The sequence below is a fragment of the Chlorocebus sabaeus genome, chromosome 24, assembly GCF_047675955.1.
Source record: "Chlorocebus sabaeus isolate Y175 chromosome 24, mChlSab1.0.hap1, whole genome shotgun sequence".
Taxonomy (NCBI): domain Eukaryota; kingdom Metazoa; phylum Chordata; class Mammalia; order Primates; family Cercopithecidae; genus Chlorocebus; species Chlorocebus sabaeus.
In genome coordinates, this window is record NC_132927.1 from 34,860,120 (window position 1) to 34,878,985 (window position 18,866).

An 18,866-nucleotide genomic window follows, 5' to 3' on the forward strand; every position below is an offset into this window, starting at 1 on the left:
GGACTTTTAATAAATTATAGCATTGCTTCTTAAATTTAACTTAGATTTAGTTACTATTTTCTGATGCTAATATATCTTCCCACTTTCTATAATATAGCTATGAAATGAATATCTCATTTTTTCAAAATGCAGATTATTGATTTCTAATGTATGCAGATTATTCATTTCTGATTAAATGATATCTAGGATTTGTTTCAAAAAATAATCCAATATAGGGTAGGGGCAAGTAGGTTGGGGAGTATAGATAAAATGAGGTCAACCAAAAGTTAATGATTTTTGTAGTTAAATATTGGGTATATGAGGTTCATTTTAGTATTTTCTATATATTTGTGTATATTTGAAATTTTACAGAATAAAAAGTTTTTAAAAAATCAAATCTGGGCCATGATAATTATATTTATCTTCAACATCTTGAAAACTACAGTAATAAAAACTAGAGGAGCCATATGTTGAGTAATTTTGTATGGAGATATTGTATAATTTCAGTCTATTTAATGTAATCACTGATAAGGTAGGATTTATGTCTACCATGTTGCTTTCTATATGCCTTAGGTCTTTTAGGTTCACTGTTCCTCCCTTAGTGCCTTCTTTTGTATTGGACATTTTTTAGTTGCACCATTTTAATTCTTTTGTCATTTACTATTATTTTTTGAGTTATTTTCTTAGTGGTCACTCTAGGAATTACAATTAACATATTAACTTAAAGCAATCTAATTTGGATTGATAGTGATTTAATTTCAGTATTATTCAGAAACTTTGCTCCTGTAAAGCCTCGTTCCCTCCCCTTTTCTTTCTTCTATTATTATCATACAAATTACATCTTTATACATTATAAGCTCATCTATGTAGTCTGATAATTATTACTTGATGCAGCTGTCTTTTAAATCAGATAGGAAAAGAAAAGAGATACCAACAAAAATATGTATACTAGCTTTTATATTCACCTATATAGTTCATCTTTACCAGTACTCTATTTCTTCATATGGATTCAGGTTAGCCTGGTGTCCTTTTATTCCACCCTGAAGGACTCCTGATAGTATTTCTTATAGGGTAGGTCTGTTAGCAGTGAATTGTCTCAGTTTTTGTTTATCTGGTATTGTCTTAATTTTTTTTTTCACTTTTTTTTGTTGTTTAAACAGACATTTGGTTTCTCATAGTTGTGGAAGCTGGAAGTTCAAGATCAAGGTGCTAGCTGGGTTGGTTTCTTTTGAGGCCTTTCTTCTTGACTTACAGGTGGCCTCCCTCTTGCTGTCTCTTCACATGGTCATCCCTCTCTGCACACACACCCCTGGTGTCCCCTCCTTCACTTTTGAAGGATAGTTTTGCTACATGTAGAATTTTTGGTAGATGTTCTTTTTCTTTCAGCATTTTGAATATGTCACCTGACTGCCTTCTGGACTCTATGGTTTCTGATGAGGAGTTGTATGTTGGTGTGCTTGATGGTGTCCCACAGGTCTCTAAGACTTAATTTTTCTTCCATTTTTCTTTCCATTTCTCAGACTGGATAATCTCAATTAGCCTGTCTTAAAGTTTGTTGATTCTTTCTTCTGCCAACTCAAATATGGTGTTGAGCCCCTCTAGTGAATTATACATTTCGGTTATTGTATTTTTCAGCTGCAGAATTTCTGTTTGTCTTTTAAAAAATATTTTCTGTGTCTTTATTGATCATTCTATATTTGGCAAGACTTCATTCTTATACTTTCTTTTAATTTTAAAACTGGTTTCTTTTAGTAATAGCTGATTTATAGTCTTTGCCTAGTAAGTCTCATATCTGGGATTCCTCAACAGTGGTTTCTTTTGACTGTGCTTTTTTCTGTGTTTGGGCTCTACTTTCCTGTTTCTTTGTATGTCTCATAAATCTTTGTTGAAAACGGCATTTTAAATAATACAGTGTGGCAGCTCTGGAAATTAGATTCTTTCACCTCCCAGAGTTTATTGTTGTTGCTGTTTGTTTAGTGACTTTCCTGGACTAATTCTGTGAAGTCTGTGTTCTTTGTCATGTGCTCCCACTGAAGTCTCTGTTTTGTTAGCTTAGTCTGCTAATGATTGGAAAGAGATTTCCTTAACTGCCTTGAACTGATAACTCTCCCTCTCTTTGCCATGGAGTGTGTGTGTGTGTGTGTGTGTATATGCATGCACGCCGCGCACACACATGTGCTAGAGCATGCCTCCAGTGCCTGGCAGATTATGAGTCTGTTTTAGCCTTTCACTTCCTACTTGCACAGAGCCTCAAGGTCAGCCAGAAGTGAGTGATTAGGAACTTCCCAGGTCTCTCTTGGACATGTACATAGCCCTGTATGTGGACTAGAAGGCATGACTTTCTAGATTCCTAGCAATACGTTGGAGCTTTTCAAAACTCCACTATGGACATCTTATTACCTAGATTTTTAACATCTGTTGACCAGTCTTGTTTGCCCCAACCAGTATCACTACCTCAGGCTGCTGAGATGTTAAACAGTTGCCACTGTTTTTGAAAAATGCCCTGGGGATAGTTTCTCACTGCGCTAAAGTTGAGTAAGGTCAAATAAAGACAAATACTATGAATGAGACTTTTAGGAGAGCTTGAAACCATTCTATTGTCTTTAGTGGTTGTGAGGCTGTTGGTTTTCAAGGCCACCACAGAGTTGGGAATAGGGTCCTGAAGATGAGGCAAGTTAAAAAAATTCCATAAAACTTGCTTTTCTTGCCTAGAGTCAGCCATTTTTCTTGAATAAATGCTCCTCAGGTTCTTGCAAGTGTTTAATTTCCAGAGGTTAGAAAAACTTGATTTCGATGATTTTTGCTAGGGTTCTCATTGTGCTTATGGAGAAGCAGATTTTCAGAAGTTCTTCACCAATCTGGAAGTGCTTCTGGATGTTAGCTTCTTGAAAGCATAACCTTTTCCTCTTCCTTTTCTGCTACGTCTAAACTTTTCTGGTTAGATCATTTTGTCTCTTGTGATTTTTTGTTTCATTTGTTTAATCACGTAACTGATTAATTCCATGGTTCAATTTTTTAATAGGATACCATTTAGTAATCTGTAGCTAAGACTGTATCAAAGATTTGTGTAATAAAATGTTTACTGAATTTACAACAATTTAGGAAACTTTTAAAAAAAATCTTCTATAGCGTTGAAACTCTACATTCTCAAAGATTTCCTTCCTGTGAAGAGCTAGGAACAACTAAAGTGACTCTACAGAAGTCTGATGATGTTCTTCATGACCTTGGCCAAAAGGAGAAAGAAACAAATAGCATGGTCCAGGTAAAATGGGAATGGTCTTAAAATTGATGATTAGTTAAGATAAAAATTAAAAAGGAATAAAAAAGTTATAAAGATAGAAATTAGGAGGAAGGATGAAGAAAAAGCACTGAAAAAGACATGTCAGCCATGTCTGTTCCATTTATAAAGTATTTCCAGAGGCCTTCACCAAGTGATTTCTGCTTATCGCTCCTTGACCAGGACTGAGTCATATAGCCACTTCTGGCTTCCCAGCTTCTGTTGGAAAGGGAGGAAGGGGAAAAGAGACCTGTAAATGAATGGACATCATTTATCCAATCCACAGTGTCTGCCCTACCTTCCATACATAAAGAGCCAACTTGCTTTTATTTTATTTTAGCTTTCTTCAGCAGAGAGAGAAATTATTATTGGTTGCTGGACTGCTTAGCACTGCTATGGATTTCCCACCTCTATTTTACTTAACACTCACATTAGTTTGTTGTTGAGACGTAGTCTCACTCTGTTGCCCAGACTGGAGTGCAATGGTGCAATCTCGGCTTACTGCAACCTCCATCTCCCGGGTTCAAGCACTTCTTCTGCCTCAGCCTCCTGAGCAGCTGGGATTACAAGCGTGTGCTACCACACCCGGCTAATTTTTGTATTTTTAGTAGAGACAGGGTTTCACCATGTTGGCCAGGCTGGTCTCAAACTCCTGACCTCAGGTGATCCACCTGAGGAGTCCTTGGCCTCCCAAAAGTGTTGGGATTACAGGTGTGAGCCACCACGCCTGGCCCATATTAATATTTCTAAATGGAGGAAAAACACTTTGATTGCCAAGTATTCTTTTGTAAGTCTTCAGTTTGACAAATTGAGTCCTTAGTATATATTGGTATAATGTATGGTCTCAACAATAGTGATAGCTGTTTTTTTGATTAAAGGAATCAACGTGAGTTTAGTAACTTTCTGGTCTTTTTTTCTTTTAAGCCAAAAGAATCTCTGAGTATGTTGAAGCTTCCAGATCTTCCACAGAATTCTGTTAAGCTTCCCACAACCAATACAACACGATCTGTATTGAAAGATGCTGAGAAGATTTTGAGAGGAGTACAAAACAATAAAAAAGTACTTGAAGAAAACCTGGAAGCTATTATTCGTGCAAAAGATGGAGCTGCCATGTATTCGCTTATTAATGCTTTATCTACCAACAGGTAAGAGGATGTTGGCAGCCAAGGCTATTTATGAGTCTGCCAGTTCTGCTTTCTTCACAATTTTTTTCAAAGCACTTTGTTTTCCTTAATATGTTTTAATATTTTTAAAAGGTGCTTTATTGCCTTCGAAGATGTGGAACTTATTATAAAGTTGGAATTTGGATATATATATGGTGGTACTACTTTTTTCTGGTGGAAATTTTTCTTTTGATTTTTTCTTTCTTTGGTACACATCTTCTTGGGTCCACATGTGCTTTTCAAACATTTATCCTTCAAATGTTTGATGAAAACTAATACCATTGGTTTTTCCTTTGCAGATGAAGGATGTTCGGCCCCCATCCTACTATCCTAATATCCTTTCCTTTTCAGATGAAGGATATTAGGATAGCAGGTTCACAACTACATAAGAGTTAGATCTGATCCAAGTCCTGCTCAGGACAGTAAGTGCTAATTTAAGAAAATTCATTTTTCTCTTTCGTAGAGAGATGTCAGAGAAAATCAGGATCAGAAAGACAGTGGATGAATGGATTAAAACTATCTCTGTGGAAATTCAGGTATGTCTTGGAAAAAAACTGAAAATTAAGTGAATTCTCAGAAGATAATATTGATTCCAATTTATAGGCATTACATTTGTTCTCAAAATATTTCTTATATAAAAATCTACTTATTTTTAATTTCACTGTCACTCTTTATATTTACTTAGTAATAAGTTTAGCTTTGTTTAACAAGTACATTATCTTCAATTATATTCTGGCTCTTATTTGGCAAATTGTTGGACAAAAACTAAAACGTGAATAATCTGAAAGAAAATTAAGCAAAAGTGTTTGGAAAAAGAATTATATTTTCAAAGATATTTGAAAACAACAGATTTAGAAGCATTGGCCTGGCAAAGTAAAAATACCAGAGTAATGCAAAGAGAAAAATAACAGCTAGATTTACTAAGTTTACAGAAGTCAATACCAGATGGAAAAACTGCCTCTTTCTCACATCCACAATGGGCATGGTACATCTTCAAACATCCGCATTGAAAAAGTCTGGGAGTTATCTTTCTTAGAGGGTCCATAATGTAGAGGAAATTTAAAATATTTTTATATTTGAGTGAGCAGAACTAGACAGGCTAAGCTGTTATTTTGTCCTGGAGTGCAAGGTGTGTTTTTTTGACCGTGAATGTGCTTATATGCTACTTACAATGGTAGCAAGGTGAATTATCAGTACTGTTTCCACAGCAATAAACACAGAAATATATTTTAAAACCTTGTTGTTTAAAAATATATATTTCTAATGAACTTATGAAAAATTTATTTTAGGTACTATGTGGTACACACAAAAAAGTTGAACTAAGAGTCAGAAGATTTGGAGTCTAGTTTGCACTCTATAGCTAGCTGGCAATGTATCTTACTCTTTTGCCACGAATCCCATGTAAAATGTATTTGTTTAAACTTTCACATAATTTTAATTTATATTTATCTCAGAGTTTTGGTACAAAATTGTTTGCCTTTTTTAAAACGTATTTTTAATTTTTTAAACTGTTAGCAAAATTCATATGGTTCAATCATCAAAAAGTGTAAAAAGGTTTGTCATGCAAAGTTGTCCTCTTACCCCTGCAACCCTTCTATTATTTCCATTCCCTGCTCCAAAAGATACTAGTATTTTTAGGGTTTTGTTTATTTTTCCAGAGAATTTTTATTTTTATATATCCAATAAAGCCAATATCCTTTATTTTTAACACATTTAAAACTGCTAAACTGTATTTATAAAACAGCAAAAAATAAATTATTATAGTTTCTGATGTGAAAGCATTACTATTTGTATGTATTTTAAGTAATTTTAACTTTGGTTATGTTAAGGATGAACTGTCAAGAACAGATTATGAACAAAAAAGATTTGATCAGAAGAATCAGAGAACTAAGAAAGGTCAGAATATGACTAAAGATATTAGAACCAACACACAAGATAAAACTGTAAACAAATCTGTAATTCCAAGAAAACATTCTCAAAAGCAAATAGAAGAGCATTTTAGAAATCTACCTACAAGGGGCATGCCTACTTCAAGTTTACAGAAAGAGAGAAAGGAAGTAAGATCCTAATCTATTCTTTTAACATAATTATTGTGTTATAATCAATCATTTCCTTTAAGAGATAAATAATGAAGCGAATGTTAAAGGTGTTTTAAAAACATGAAGAACTATACAAATGTAAGTATCTTTACACTATTGATATTTAGGGTTTTGGATTTATGATGTGAAAAGCACTGAACAAAATAGATAGTTCCTTTCTTCTGAGATCTCACACCCTAACATCATCATTTTGTAGTTATAGCAAGTATAAAGGTATATCTAGAGATCATCTAGTCCAAAAAGTAGATTCTCTAGTTTATGGTACCCAAAATTGTGTTTCATTTGTGTGTGTGTGTGTGTGTGTGTGTGTGTGTGTGTGTAGTTTATGTTTCAGTTTAACAAATGCATGTTGAGTGCCTAGTATATGCAAGGCATGGTACTAGATGGTATGGAGGAAATTTTTTTGACTGCCCTAGGCTATAAGTTTCTAAGTGCCAAACATGGATTTTTGAGCAGATCAGTAAAGCATCTAATTCAATGCTTGGTACTTAGTAGATGCTCAGTAAATGCTACCTTTCTGTGACATTTAGATTATGGTTGAAGGTGGATTCAGAAATATATAAAATTATTTAAAGGTTAAGGTTACCGTATTTTTATTGTACTGGAGTAAATATGTAAAATGTGTTTAAATGTTTCTTATTGGTGCTGAAAATATACTTAGTAATGTAAAAATTTTCATGTTTCTTAGGTGGATGATTTTTGTATTTAAAGCTTTTCAAACTAATGCTTGAAACCTGTATCTAGAATTTAAGGGCTGTTTAAAATAGAGGTTATGTTTGACCTAATCATTCTTATTATAATACTTAAGCTAGCAAAAAGAGGCTTTAGAAAAATGAGATAAGTGTTTGATGACTATTTTCATGGTGAGTTGAATAACTTTTACACATAGGGGCTTTTGAAAGCAACCACAGTAATACAAGATGAAGATTATATGTTACAAGTCTATGGAAAGCCAGTTTATCAGGGCCATCGAAGCACTCTTAAAAAAGGACCATATCTCAGATTTAATTCTCCATCTCCTAAGTCCAAACCACAGAGACCAAAAGTAATAGAACGAGTTAAAGGTAAGGAATCTCATTTTCTATGTTTAATCTCATTTCTTAATAGTATCAGTTTAATATATAAAGTTTCTTTTCGTTTTTTATATTTATAGCTTATACTTGCCGTTCAAATTATATAATGCTTGGGGATGGAAAAATAGTTCCTCTTTGGAGAGGTGGGAAGAAATACACCAACATTTAAAAATCAGACACAACATAGGTATAATTGGGAAGAAATGTAGAATTAAATGGCATCTTCAGATAAAGCATCATAAAATTTTTATTTAGGAGAAAATGATTTTTTTTTCTTTTTTAAAGACAGGGTCTCACTCTATCCCCCAGGCTGGAGTGCAGTGGCACAATCATGGTTCATTGCAGCCTCAACTTACTGGACTCAAGCGATCCTCCCTCCTCAGCCTCCCAAGTAGCTGGGATGACAGACGCACACTACCACGCCTGGCTAATTGTTTTGTATTTTTTGTAGAGACAGGGTTTTGCCGCATTGCCCGGGCTGGGTGATGATGAATCTTGAGCATCTAAATTATAATCTAGGAAAGGAGACATTTCCCTGAAGACCTTGGTCCATTATGAACAGAAAGATCAACCATATACTGTTTATTATCGTAAAAGTATTGATGAACATTTTTGCAGTTTTGTTTGTTTTCAAAGAAACTTAGGTAGAAAGGTGAAAACTGTTTTGCTTTCATGCACAACTGAAAACATCTTCATTTATCACTGTGTGTTTTGAGTCACATCTACTGATTCACTGGTACTGTATATTTAAATACAACTCTTGGTTATATACTAAGTCTGTTGACTTTGGTTATGTATTATAGTTTCTCAGCTTCTACTTGGCAATCAGTAAGCTAAAGCTGACAATATGTGATAACTAGTAGATACAAACCCGTTTTCCTCTCTTAGCCTTTCTAGAAGTTGGAGCTCTGGTGGTTACTTTGGTTCCCTTTCCTTTCTAAAGGTTATGCGATCATATAGAGTGTTAGGTTATATAGAAATTTTACTAATTTAAAATAGAAAGCATATAGCTTATGGGTGATATTTATCCTAATGGATGATATTTACCCTAAAGTTTTCTCTTATTTAGTGTAGCTTTGCTTTTCTTTTTTTTTGGATGGAGTCTTGCTCTGTCATCCGGGCTGGAGTGCAGTGGCACGATCTTGGCTCACTGCAACTTCCACCTCCCAGGTTCAGATGATTCTCTTGCCTCAGCCTCCCGAGTAGCTGGGGTTACAGGCATGCGCCATGACACCCAACAAATCTTTTTTTGTATTTTTATTAGAGACAGGATTTCGCCATGTTGGCCAGGCTGGTCTTGAACTCTTTACTTCAGGTGATCCACCCGCCTCAGCCTCCCAGAGTGCTGGGATTACAGGCGTGAGCAAACCGTGCCCGGCCTAGTGTAGCTTTGCTATTAATTTATATGTGGGGTTTTGAAAGTCTTTGCAAAAAATAATTTGAGGTTTTAAAATGCTTTCACATCCAAAAATAACTTTATTCAGTAACCCTTTTAATGATCAGAAGTGATTGAGTGCGTGTATTAGTTCATTTTCACACTGCTATAAAGAACTACCTGAGACTGGGTAATTTATAAAGACAAGAAGGTAGAATTGACTCACAGTTCCACATCTCTGGGGAGGCCTCAGGAAACTTACAGTAATGGCAAAGGGAAGCAAGGCACATCTTACATGGCAGCAGGGGAGAGGGAGCAAAGGAAGCCATGCTCTTTTAAACTATCAGATCTCATGATAACTCACTCTCTATCACAATAAGAAATTAGGGGAAACTGCCCCCATGATCTAGTCGTCTCCCACCAGGTCTCTCCCGTGACACATGGGGATCAATTTGAGATGAGATTTGGGTAGGGACACAGAGCCAAGCCATACCAGAACCTAGGGACTTATGCTCATCCTAGGGCCTCAGTCCCTCTTTTTTCCTCCGTCTGGAGAGCTCTTCGTTCAGGCACTTGCGTGGTTCTCCCTCTCAATTCTTCCGTCTCTGCTCTTAGATGATAGCTCCTTGGAGAGCTCTACCCTGACCATTCTATTCTAAGAATTATCTTCTGTTCCTCTTTATCTCCTCACCCTGCCATATTGTTCTTCATAGCACTTCACACTTCCTGTGTTATATTTTTGTTTATTTGTTTGATTTATTATTTATTTATTTGTCACTACTAGACTATAAGCTCTATGAGTACAGTTGGTTTAGTCACCTCTGTATTCGTTGTGCCTGAAACAATGTTTAACACATATTAGATGCTGAACAAACATTTTAAATACTCAAGAAAAATATTCATTCAATAGAATGAATGAGTATCAGAGAACAAGATGAAAGAATATAGACATGGTATGACAATTTTTCTTCCTGGGATCATAAACAAAAGGAAACTATATTTAAAAGTCTGGGTGTGTAGGTTGGGCACAGTGGCTCATGCCTGTATTCCCAGCACTTTGGGAGGCTGAGGCAGGAAGATTGCTTGAGACTCGGTGTTCAAGACCAGCCTCAGCAACATAGCTAGATCCTGTCTCTACAATAAGTTAAAAAAATTAGCCGGGCATGCCTGTAGTCCCAGCTACTTGGGAGGCTGAGGTGGGATGATTGCTTCAGCACTTGAGCTTAGGAGTTCAAGTTTGCAGTGAGCTATGATAGTGTCACTGTACTCCAGCCTGGGCAACTGAGCAAGATCCTGTCTCTAAAAAACAATTAGATACATAAAAACACCCACACGTGAAGTGGAAGCATAGATGACGGTCTGAGACATCACCACCAACCTGGGCACTGGGGAGATGGCGAAGACTGACCCCAAGACCTTGCAGGACCTCACCTCGGTGGTATAGACACCCCTGCAGCAGATGCAAGATAAATTTCAGACTATGTCTGACCAGATCATTGGGAGAATTGATGATATGAGTAGTCACATTGGTGATCTGGAGAAGAACATCACAGACCCCATGACACAGGCTGGGGTGGAAGAACTGGAAGGTGAAAACAAGATACCTACCACACACAAGAGTTGAGAGTTGTTAATAATTTATAATGGAATCTGGAATATCATTTTTCTGATCCAAGAGAAGATTGAATGACTTTTTTCAGCTAACTACTGTGTGTAGACCGATTTTATATTATAAAGCATACATTCTTATCACATACTATATAGTTAGTTTATAGAGCAGTTTACCCACCACTTTCTTGAATGTGGTATCTTCACATCTTGGACCTTGGTCAGTTGTGCTATTAATTATTAAACACTAAAACTTTGGCAGTTCCTGCATTTTTTTTTTTTTTTAAAAGCACCCACATGTTAAAAGTAAAAATGTAATGTTAGGAAATTATTTAGAAAATATTTTAGCCTCTTTTCCTGTGCCCTTTTACTTTATTCTTTATTTTGTGTGTGTGTATGTGTTCCATAGACACTTACCCACTTCTCCAAAGAGAAATAAAATCAAATTTTTGTTTTTTTTAAGATTTAGGATATAATGACTATATGTGTATGTATAAATCATAGGAACAGAAAAAAAAATGTACAGTAGTCCCCCTTATTCATGGGAGATATGTTCCAATACCCTCAGTGGATGCCTAAAACTGTGGATAGTACCAAGCTCTAACATGTACTATGTTCTTTTAATCTGACAACTGAGACGGCAACTAAGTTATTAATGGGCAGGTAGTGTCTACAGTGTAGAGACCCTGGACAAAGGGATGATTCATGTCCTGGGCAGGATGGAGCAGGATGGCATGAGATTTTATGTGCTACTCAGAACAGTGTACACTGTAAAACTTATGACTTAGCCAGGTGTGGTGGCGCGCATCTGTGGTCTCAGCTACTCGGGAGGCTAGGGTGGCAAGATCACTTGAGCCTGGGAGGCAGAGGTTGCATTGAGCTGAGATCGCACCACTGTACTCCAGCCTGGGTGGAGTGAGACTCCATCTAAAAAAATAATAATAAATAATTTTTAAAAACTTATGAATTGTTTATTTCTCGAATTTTCCATTTAATATTTTCCAGCCAAGGTTGACCCTGGGTAACTGAGACAGGGAAAGAGAAACCACAGATAAGGAGAGACTACTGTATAATGATATTAGTAAGGTTTAAGTAAGTATAGAATCCAATTATCTGTACATATTTTAAAAGGATAAAAGCTGGTTATTCAGAATTATGTTGTGTGTAAAGGTGTAATGAGAAAATGAAAATCATCAATTCCAAAAATGATTGTTAACTTTTTCGTACCTTTGGAAAAAAATTTAAAGAATTCAAACGTTGTTGGAATATTCTTCAGAATCTTTAAAATTTTTTTCTAGTTATTGTATCTATTTTGTCATAGTAGCTGTACAAGTTGTATATCTATTCAGGAGCTGGCAACTGTGGCCTACACGTGAGCTGCCTGTTTTTATAAAGTTTCATTTGCCTCTAACTGTGTTCATTCATGTATATATTGTCCATGGCTTCTTTCATGATACAACAGCAGAACTGAGTCATTACAGCTGAGATCACGTGGCTTGCCAGACAGATATTTACTACCTGACCATTTAAGAAGTTTGCCACCTCTAGCCTATATATTACTTCTGTTTTGGGGCCTTGAAACCTTCTATATAGAATTAAGATTTTTCTGTGAAGAGCTGTTGTATTTCTAGATGTCTGAATAGTAGATATTCTAACAATATTTTAAAATATCTGCCATTGGTGATTATTTTAGGCACTAAGGTAAAGTCAATAAGAACACAGACTGACTCCTATGCAACGAAACCTATGAAGATAGATTCTAAAATGAAACATTCCGTTCCTATGTTACCTCATGGCGATCAGCAGTATTTGTTCAGCCCAAGTAGAGAAATGCCTACTTTTTCAGGTACACTGGAAGGTCATCTGATTCCTATGGCAATTCTTTTAGGTAAGAATCAACAAAATATGTGGGATGAATTTTATTTTATTTATTTATTTGTTTGTTTGTTTGTTTATTTATTAGAGACGGGGTTTCGCTATGTGGCTCAGGCTGGTCTGGAACTCCTGGACTCAAGCAATCCGCCCACCTCAACCTCTCAAAGTGCTGGGATTACAGGCATGAGCCACCATGCCCAGCCAGTGAATTTAAAATTCTTATCAGCAGTAGCAGAACTTACAAAATGGTACTAACATGATAGTCATCTACCTTTTCCTGTAAATGTTATTTGTTGTTTGGGGGAGGGCCTCAGAATATGTTTTATGCTGTGTAATAGCAATCTCTGAAATGATGGGTTCCTGCTATAGTTTCATCAACAGGAAAAATTCTTTTGGTGTGTTATAGTATATTATTGTAGATGAAATGAAATTTTAAACAATGTTTTGGCTGGGCACAGTGGCTCATGCCTTTAATCACAGTACTTTGGGAAGCTGAGATGGGAGGACTGCTTGAGACCAGGAGTTTGAGACCAGCCCGGGCAACATAGCAAGACCTTGTCTCAAAAAAAAAAAAAAAAAGCTGGGCTTGGTGGCTCACACCTGTAGTGCTAGCTACTCTGGAGGCTGAAGCAGGAGAATCCCTTCAGCCCAGGAGTTTGAGGCTACAGTGAGTGATGATTATGCCACCGTACTCCAGCCTGGACAACAGAACAAGACCCTGTCTCTTAAAAAAAAAAAAAGTTAAATATGTCATGGACATTCATAATAATTCAAGAAGTTTGATTGTCTTGTTAATATCATTATGTCTTTGGGGAAGTATTAAGGTACTTTTTTTTGGTACTTTTGAACTAGGCTATCATAAGTGAAAGCTGTGTGGGTGTGTAATCTAAGCCAATAGTTGTTTGTTTACTTACTTGCCTTCTCTCTGAGTCATCATGTTAAAAATTGAACAGATCATTTTTGTCCTCACACCAGCTCTTCAAGTCTAATTAGCTGTTTTTCCCCTTTAGTGTTATTGCTGTTCTTTTGTTTTGATTAACAATAAGTATGAATATTTTTTAACATAAGAGAATTTTTTATTTTTGATATTATGGGTTAATGGCATGTCAACATAATAGCTCTCTGTTTAAACATATATTCTAGTAATAAAATAGCTAACACTTTTAAAGTCCTTACTGTGTGCCAGGTACAGTTCTGAGCATTTTACATATATTCTTTCATTTAATCCACCCTATAAAGCACTTGGTAATATACAAATTGTATACCTAAGGAAACTGAAGCACAAAAGGTTTACATACTTTGTCAAAGGCCACACAGCTAGAGTGGTGCCAGGATTCTAACCCAGGCAGAGACAGTCTGGCTTTATAATCTGTGTTTTCAACAAGTACACTGTACTACCCCTCTTTACTTTGATGTGTAGAAAACAAATGGGACTTTGGAAGTGAAAGTTGTTGACATTTTAAAATGTGGATAATATTAATAGCTTTCTATTAGCCTTTATTTTGAGGATTAAATTAGATAGTGATGTGAAGTGTTTAGTACGTATAAGTGCCTAATAAAAGTCACTGGGTATGGTGAGTATGTCGACAATGCTGATGATGGAGGGAGAGGTGATTGTCAGATAGGGCTTTTTTTAATATGAGAATATAGCCATTAAGATCCAGCTGGTGTATTAGACTTTTCCCTTTTTTTCTGAACTAGTTGACTTATTTTTTCCCCTAAACTTCTTAGGACAAACCCAAAGTAATAGTGATACCATGCCACCTGCTGGAGTGATTGTCAGCAAGCCACACCCTGTAACTGTGACTACTTCTATTCCTCCATCATCTCGAAAAGTAGAAACTGGAGTAAAGAAACCTAACATAGCTGTTGTAGAAATGAAGTCAGAAAAAAAGGATCCTCCTCAGCTTACTGTACAGGTATGCCAGGGTGCATGAGTAGAAAATTTTAAGGAAGAAAAAATTTTTTTGCTTAATGTTAGTACAGAAATCCATTATATTACTTCATGAAAATATTGCTTTTTATCATGGCTCCTTTTATTTTAAAATTTATTTTTATTTTTTAGACAGAGTTTCGCTCTTGTCCCCCAGGCTGGAGGGCAATGGTGCAGTCTCGGCTCACTGCAACCTCTGCCTCCTGAGTTCAAGTGATTCTCCTGCCTCAGCCTCACGAGTAGCTGGGATTACAGGTGCCTGCCACCACGCCCGGCTAATTTTTTTGTATTTTTTTTCTGTAGAGATGTGGTTTCACAGGTTAGCCAGGCTTGTCTCAAACTCCTGACCTCAGGTGACCCACCTGCCTTGGCCTCCCAAAGTGCTGGGATTACAGACATGAGCCACTGTGCCCAGCCAGCTCTATTATTTTTTAAACTCTAATATTAATGTGATGTTTCTATCCTGTTTTGCATGATTTAAGCTGCTCTTCTAGGCCAATGACTTATATACAAGTGGCTTGATGATATTCCAAAGGGAACAATTTAACCGTGTATTATAATTAATTTTAAAAAGTTAATATATGTGACTTATATAATTAATACTTCAAACTTTACACTAGCATATGTTAGAGGATTTGAATGAATGCAAGACTTAAACAGCCTCATGTGGGAAGAAACCCTTTGACATTTCACATTCAAACATCTACCCTTCAGCCTGGGATCCAACTGTAGAAGCTGAGGTCTTCACCAGGTCTGGACAAAAATGAACAGGAGTGTTTACATGTGACTTTCTATTGACCAGTCAGGAGGCAACTGTAGGAAAGTGTTCATGAACTATGGTAAACTTTTTGGCTGATTTACTCCAACCCCTGTGTTCATCTTACCATCCTTGCTTACTTACAATTAATTAGAACACTCCAGTCCTTAGACTGCTCCTGGGTTCCTCTTGTGATTGAGCCAGGACAAATGAGTTTTCTTGGGCAACTTAGTATGCCCTCTGAGAAGAGAGAAGACTTGCCTCATTCTTGGATCCTGACCGCTGAGGAGAAGATAATCCTGGAGCTGTCAGATACCACCACATGAACAGTCAACAGCCTCTTAGTACTGATTTTTGACTGGACACTCCTCCCCGAACAAACGAACCATCCATTTCTTCTGCACAAATTTATACAGAACAACCTCAACCCACCAGCTTGAGAGATTCCCAGGGACTTAGAAATCGCCCATGTAGCTCCACAAACACTTCATTCTCATAGAGTGACTTCTGCCCTGCAGCTAAAATTGACAGTGTGTTTTCACAGCCAAGTTGTTAGGGCTGAGGCAGCCAGTGGGTCTCAGGAAGATTCCTGGCCCTGTGCTTGAGAGGAGCAAACGCACAATAAAGCCCTGGCCTGGAGCAGAACCTTTCAACTCCCAGTCATTTTTGCAGGGCAGGGAACTCCCAACATGAACCCAAATGTGTTCCTCGCTTCCAGCAGTCTTTGGGCATCCTTCTGACAGTGTAGGCTCACTAACCCAGTGGTGTAGCAGCTATGGAGGCTTTGGGAGACCTGGGGACACTTTAACCTGGACAGCAACCTGAGCCAAGTGCAAACCCAGTCAATGTGTATTGAATGAAGGAGCATCACTAACACAGTCAGTTCATGGAGGAAATTAAAGGATCTAGATCGGGGGAAAAAAATCCTAAATTAAAAGGCAAACAACACACAGTAAGAACATATGAAAGGGAGATGCTAGTAAAGCATTCATTTTTAAATATAAAGATCTCCATAAATTAATAAGAAAACACAGATCCAAGTCTAGAAATGTTCAAAGGACATGAATAAGACTCTACAAAAGAGGAAGTACAGTTTATCAGCAAGCAAACTAAATAAATTTTGCCAGTAACCAAGATAATGCAAATTAAAATAACAGTAATATGCATCCATTTAAAAACTGTTATTGCTGAAACAATCATATTATCTAATTTTGGTGAGGGTTGGATAAAACTTGGAATTAATTATGTTTTTGATGATATAAATAGAGGTTGTTAGGATTACATTTCACCAGTACTTCCAAGAAGCTTCAGTATTCGTGTCCTGTGGCCCAGAAAGTTAATCCAATATCTGGCTATCTAACATAGTGAATTAATTTAGAGTTTAGAGTTTAGAAAGAAAATTGTGTGTGTGTGTTTTTCTAGTGATATAGATATATAAAATAGTGAAAAAATTGGAAATTTCCTAAATTTTTCTAATTGAAACATAATTAAATAATTAAGACATGTTTGTTGAAATGTTATATAGTCATTTAAAAATATAATTATGAAGTCTATACAAAAGCATGATAAGTGTTTATGGTTCTTCATTGTAATCACAATGAAAAATCAAGAATGAAAACTATTTTAAATTTTAGTTATATATAAGTAGATAGTAAAAGACAAAGGGAATAGTGAAAATGAAGTTATCTTCAGATAGAATTTTGTGTTTTCCTTTTTTTCATATTTTATAAAATATGCTTTCATAATTTAAAAGTTTTGTTATCCATTGGCTTCACAATAAAATCTTAAAGGGCATGCTTTGTTTTTATGTATATGTATATATACACACACACATACTTGTACATTTGAGTAAAAATGATAAACAGAAAACTGAATGTTGTATTCTGTTTTAGGTATTACCCAGTGTAGATATTGACAGCATTTCAAATGGTAGCACTGATGTCGGTTCACCTCTGTCTAGTCCCAAAGAAGCATCTCTTCCTCCTGTGCAAACTTGGATAAAGGTATATTTCACAATTTTATATTATTTTGAGTAATGTAATATCTGACTGTAGATTTTAGCTAATGTTACTCCATTTAAAGCCTTTTGTCATAATGATAACATTATAATAATTTATATTTTGAGGGAAAGATTCAAAACAATTTTTTTTTTTTTTTTTTTAGACAGAGTCTTGCTCTGTTGCCCAGTCTAGAGTGCAGTGGTGAGATCTCGGCTCACTGCAACCTCCACCTCCTGGGTTTAACCAATTCTTCTGCCTCAGAGCTGGTATTACAGGTGCCCACCACCACGCCCAGCTCATTTTTGTATTTTTAGTAGAGATAGGGTTTGACCATGTTGGCCAGGCTGGTCTTGAACTCCTGACTTCAAGTGATCCCTCTACCTCGGCCTCCCAAGTTCTGGGATTACAGGCGTGAGCCACCACACCAGCCCAAAACAAATTTTGAGTTGTTTATGAACTTGTTTGTTTCAGATCCTTACATTTGTAACTATTTGGAAAGTAATAATCTTTAGTGTAAACTTTTTGGTAATTTAAGTTGTGAAACTCTCATGTGAAGAAAGAATTTCTGTCTCTTTGATGATGAATCTTTGATTTACATGGGAATTATAGATTTTCTAAGTGTGAATTTTATAGTGACAGGTGGAGTTTATATTTTGGAATGTTACCTTGTTATCCTACTGTTGACATGATACAAAAATACGCATTTCTTTCTGGTATTTATTTGCTTTTGAATAATGAAGTTATGGCTTTACTACACAGCAAAATAGCACTGTAACTTACCCCAGGTAAGTTTATTTATTTTATTTGTTTATTGTAAGCAAATTTGGCCGAGGATACAGTTTTAAAAGGAGAGAGAACACCAGCAATCTTTCATGATCACAAGTAATGAAATGGAACTGACCCTAAGTGACATTTGTGCTTAATTGAATTTTTTCATCAGTAATTTTTTTAGCCTTCTGTTTATTGAAACTTCTGTGATAACAAGTAATAAATTTTTAGACTGTTTATCATTCTGCTCTCAGTAAGAGGCTATTGCATGAGTACATTTTATATAATGAGGCCTAAAGGTTAGATTTGTAAAATGACTATTTTGGTTTTTTTTCCTGAATTATTTGATTCTGTATCTGTCTTCGTGTGAGTTTGTGTTTGTTTATACTTAGATATCTACACGTGTAAACACTTTTCTTTATCTCAATTCTAGAAGAGAAGTCTCAATTATATCAACCTGTTGACCAATTAAGTGATATTGCTGATGGAGTCCTTTACAGAAAAACAGCTGATTAATTTTTTAAAGCTATTGAAATGTTGACCTAATGGCTTGGGGACTAGCTTGGATTTCATTTACTAATTAAATCAATTCTGAATAGGGCATTAAAACGATAAAAAAAGGACCATGTAATTATAAGCTTATACTATAGGTGGAAATATGATAAATTACTTATAAATTTTAAAAGTGTTAAGCACAACAACCACTTTCTGAAAATGCTTTCTTAGACTCCAGAAATTATGAAGGTAGATGAAGAAGAGGTGAAGTTTCCAGGAACTAACTTTGATGAAATAATCGATGTCATACAGGTAACAAAGCTTAGAAACCATGAGAAATTATTTTTCTACCAGTATTTTTCCAGGTTGTTGACTATCTTTGAACTATCAATATCATGTTACAGTGCTTTGAGATACTTTTACTTTTGAGTTAAATATACTTTTATTTTAAAAATTATAAAGTT

General features: G+C 35.8%; 1 protein-coding gene and 1 pseudogene across 11 annotated transcripts in view; both read left to right on the forward strand.

Annotated features, from left to right (window-relative positions):
- Nucleotides 1-18,866, forward strand: part of KIAA0586 (KIAA0586 ortholog) — a 121,194-nt gene that overhangs the window by 29,786 nt on the left and 72,542 nt on the right. For 7 of the 11 annotated variants that reach the window (XM_073011030.1, XM_073011033.1, XM_073011031.1 and 4 more), the window contains 9 exons: nt 3,109-3,241; nt 4,181-4,401; nt 4,883-4,955; nt 6,249-6,476; nt 7,408-7,582; nt 12,268-12,462; nt 14,181-14,368; nt 17,032-17,142; nt 18,634-18,714. In XM_073011030.1, coding sequence (XP_072867131.1) covers nt 3,109-3,241; nt 4,181-4,401; nt 4,883-4,955; nt 6,249-6,476; nt 7,408-7,582; nt 12,268-12,462; nt 14,181-14,368; nt 17,032-17,142; nt 18,634-18,714 — 1,405 coding nt within the window. The remainder of the gene's footprint in view (nt 1-3,108; nt 3,242-4,180; nt 4,402-4,882; nt 4,956-6,248; nt 6,477-7,407; nt 7,583-12,267; nt 12,463-14,180; nt 14,369-17,031; nt 17,143-18,633; nt 18,715-18,866) is intronic. The other 4 variants (XM_037984053.2, XM_037984061.2, XM_037984058.2 and 1 more) reach the window with 1 other exon arrangement.
- LOC140710097 (heat shock factor-binding protein 1 pseudogene) lies at nt 7,607-11,571 on the forward strand (annotated as a pseudogene).